The sequence below is a fragment of the Prunus dulcis genome, chromosome 1, assembly GCF_902201215.1.
Source record: "Prunus dulcis chromosome 1, ALMONDv2, whole genome shotgun sequence".
Taxonomy (NCBI): Eukaryota; Viridiplantae; Streptophyta; class Magnoliopsida; order Rosales; family Rosaceae; genus Prunus; species Prunus dulcis.
This window is the reverse complement of record NC_047650.1, coordinates 18,150,318-18,153,543: the sequence shown is the minus strand read 5'-3', so window position 1 is coordinate 18,153,543 and position 3,226 is coordinate 18,150,318. Positions and strand designations below refer to the sequence as shown.

At 47.6% G+C, this 3,226-nt stretch overlaps 2 protein-coding genes across 2 annotated transcripts; both read left to right on the top strand.

Annotated features, from left to right (window-relative positions):
* On the top strand, nucleotides 1-813 carry LOC117615615. The gene has a single exon (XM_034344730.1). It carries the CDS (start codon nucleotides 1-3, stop codon nucleotides 811-813), a length of 813 nt encoding a protein of 270 aa, XP_034200621.1.
* Nucleotides 814-1,541: 728 nt separating this feature from the next.
* LOC117615606 lies at nucleotides 1,542-3,012 on the top strand. Its single transcript, XM_034344720.1, has 2 exons — nucleotides 1,542-2,015; nucleotides 2,293-3,012. The coding sequence occupies exons 1-2, from the start codon at nucleotides 1,542-1,544 to the stop codon at nucleotides 3,010-3,012; spliced, it is 1,194 nt and encodes a 397-aa protein (XP_034200611.1).
* Nucleotides 3,013-3,226: the final 214 nt, after the last annotated feature.

Below are 3,226 nucleotides of genomic sequence, written 5' to 3'. Positions count from 1 at the left end.
ATGAACAACTGCTTCGCTTGGAAAGCGCATCTTGAAGAACTCGTGAGAGAAGGTCACTGCATGAAATTCATTGCGAAGCAGGCCATCCAGCGAATTGAAGATCGTGACATATCCAAGGAGCCACCCAAGAAGGTCATAAGGATTAACACAATCCTAGCCGACTCCAAGGAGTCTGGGTTGACCAGTAAGGAAAAGAAGAGGAAGATCAAACAGGCCACTATGATCTCCCAAATCTCGACCGACCTTCCACCAGTAGAAGACGATCCTATGATCAGCTTCCAAAAGAAAGATCTGATCGGCCTCGACATGCCACATAATGATGCCTTTGTCATCAGCATTCAAATCGCCCAGGCCATGGTCGACCGAATCTACGCAGATGAGTGCAGCGCAGCCAATATCCTGCAATTGGTGGTCATCCAACAGATGGGCTTAGAGACAAAGATCAACAAATTAGCCAGATCGCTGACCGACTTTAATGGTGCAACAACGGTTACTGTGGGCACGATAGACCTCGACGTCTACTCCCCACCTGTAATCAGCTCACAAATATTCATGGTCATTAATGAAGTCTCACCCTACAACGGCATCTTAGACAGACCATGGATTGGCAAGATCAACGCCATCACCTCCGCCACACATCAGAAAATTCGGTACCCAATCCTTGGGGGCGGTGTTGGCCAAATCAACAGCGATCAAGCGATGGCAAGGAAATGCTCCGCCCAAAGGCTGAAGAAAAGCAAACATGTGCACTTCCTTCCTGTGAGCCAGGTAGATCTGAAGGAGGTTGAACAATTGAATCTTGCTTCCTTATAGCAATCAAAGTGTCAGGACCAAGCTGAAGAAATTTGTCTGGCGGTCTCTCCTGAAGAAGGATGGAAACCCGAAGAGGACGTCGATTAATACCATTGGATCCTGACCAGCCAGACAAGAAAGCGCAGATCGGTTCACACTTAAGCTTATAAGAGAAGGTGGAGCTAACCACCTTCCTCTAGAACAACAAAGACATGTTCGCATGGTCGCCATCAAACATGCCTGGCATCGACCCGAACATCATCTGTCATCGACTCTACGTCAACCCTACTTGCAAGCCATTGGCGCAGAAAAGACGCAACTTCGCTCCCGAGTGGATCGCAATCATCGAAGCTGAGATTGACAAACTCTTAGCTGTCGGCTTCATCGAAGAGGTCTTTTACTCATAGTGGCTTGCCGACATTGTTCTGGTGGAAAAACAAGAAAAGGGCAAATGGAGAGTTTGCGTCGATTGTACAGACCTCAACAAAGCATGCCCTAAAGACAACTTTTCATTGCCAAGAATCGACCAACTCGTGGATTCCACTTCTGGCAATCAGCTGCTCAGCTTCATGGATGCATACTTCGGCTATAACCAAATCCTGATGCACGAGCATGATAAGGCGAAAACTTCTTTCATCATCGAGAGAGGGACCTATTGCTACAAGGTTATGCCCTTTGGGCTGAAGAACACCGGAGCAACCTACCAAAGGCTCGTGAATAAAATCTTCAAGGAGTAAATCGGCAAAACTATGGAGGTCTACGTGGATGACATGCTGGTGAAAGCCCCAAAACGTGCAGATCACATCAAAAATCTTGCTGAGGCATTCAGCCTGCTTTGCCAATATCGCATGAAGTTGAATCCGAATAAATGCACATTTGGTGTATCCTCAGGCCGATTCTTGGGATACCTAGTCACACAAAGAGGTATTGAGGCACACCCACGTCAAATCAAAGCCATTCTCGAGATGAAGTCGCCCTCCACGGTGAAGGAGATACAAAGTCTAACGGGTAGAGCAGCAACCCTCAATCGATTCCTCTCGAGATCAACTGATAAGTGCAGACCATTCTTCGAAACTTTGAAGAAAGGACAAAGAGACAAATCGGATGAGGAGTGCGAAGTAGCTTTCCATAATTTGAAGACTTATCTCACTTCACCTCCCCTGCTCTCAAAGCCAACCCCTGGCGAAGACTTGTTCGTGTACCTGGCAGTGTTCAACTCAGCTGTCAGTTTAGCTCTCATCTGAGAAGAGCTGGGGGCCCAACATCCATTATTCTATACGTCAAAAACTCTCCTCGATGCAGAGACTCGCTACCCGAAATTGGAGAAGCTCATTTTGGCCATGAAAAGTTTCCGTGAGAAAGTTGCGACCCTACTACCAAGCTCATCGAGTCATCGTCATGACCTACTTTCCTTTGAGATCAATCCTCCATAACCCTGACGCCTCTCAGTGACTCCTGAAATGGGCTATAGAGCTAAGCTAATATGACCTCCTCTATCAGCAAAAAGCTGCAATAAACGCCCAGGCTTTAGCAAACTTCGTAGCAGAATTCACCCCATCGGCCGAAGAAGAGAAATTAGTCAACAAAAAGAAGGAAAGTTTAAAAGCAAATGGGATGTCCGTTGAACCTAGCCAACCTAGAGACATGTGGCAATTGCGCATAAACGGGGCGTCGAACCAAAAGGAAGCTGGAGCTGGTGTCGTCATCACTACCCCAGATGGAACCGTGTTGGAGCAAGCTATCACGCTTGGCTTCCTGGCCTCGAACAACGAGGCAGAATACGAGGCATTGCTTTCCAGCTTGCGCTTGGCAAAGGAACTCGCAATCAAGAAGCTCGCTATCTACTCAGATTCCCAGTTGATCACAAACCAAGCCTCAGGTGAATACATGGCGAAGCACCCAAGGATGATCTTATACCTTGACAAAGTCCAAGAGCTATTGAAGGCTTTTCCTACCTTCACTATCCAACAAGTACGCCGGGCAGAGAACGCGCATGTAGACCCACTGGCAAGCCTAGGGTCAGCACTGGATACCCAGTTCAGACGTTCCATCCTAATCGAACACCTTGACCGACCAAGCATTAAAGAAATAGAGCCGATCGACACAATTAAGATTGACGAGGATCCCAGTTGGCAAGACCCCATCATCGACTACTTGGTGAATGAAAACTTGCCAGCGGACAAGTCCGAAGCTAGAAAGGTCCAGCAGAAGGCCGCGTGATGCTATATGCACAATAACAAACTCATCCGCAGATCATACTCCGGCCCTCATCCTACCTCCATAAAGTACCCTCAAACACTTGAGGTCTTTTGCAAAATTCACAACGGCGAGTGTGGCAACCACTCTGGTGGTAGGTCACTCACCGAGAAGGCTCTAAACATAGGCTACTTCTGGCCTACCATGCACCATGACTCCACTGAATATGTTAAGAAGT

What these genes read in the sequence shown, in the direction of transcription:
- LOC117615615 (XM_034344730.1), top strand. Translation starts at nt 1, where the DNA reads ATGAACAACTGCTTCGCTTGGAAAGCGCATCTTGAAGAACTCGTGAGA.
- LOC117615606 (XM_034344720.1), top strand. Translation starts at nt 1,542, where the DNA reads ATGGAGGTCTACGTGGATGACATGCTGGTGAAAGCCCCAAAACGTGCA. An exon ending in TGGCAGTGTTCAACTCAGCT is followed by an intron (nt 2,016 to 2,292) that starts GTCAGTTTAGCT and finishes CTCCTCTATCAG; the next exon opens with CAAAAAGCTGCAATAAACGC.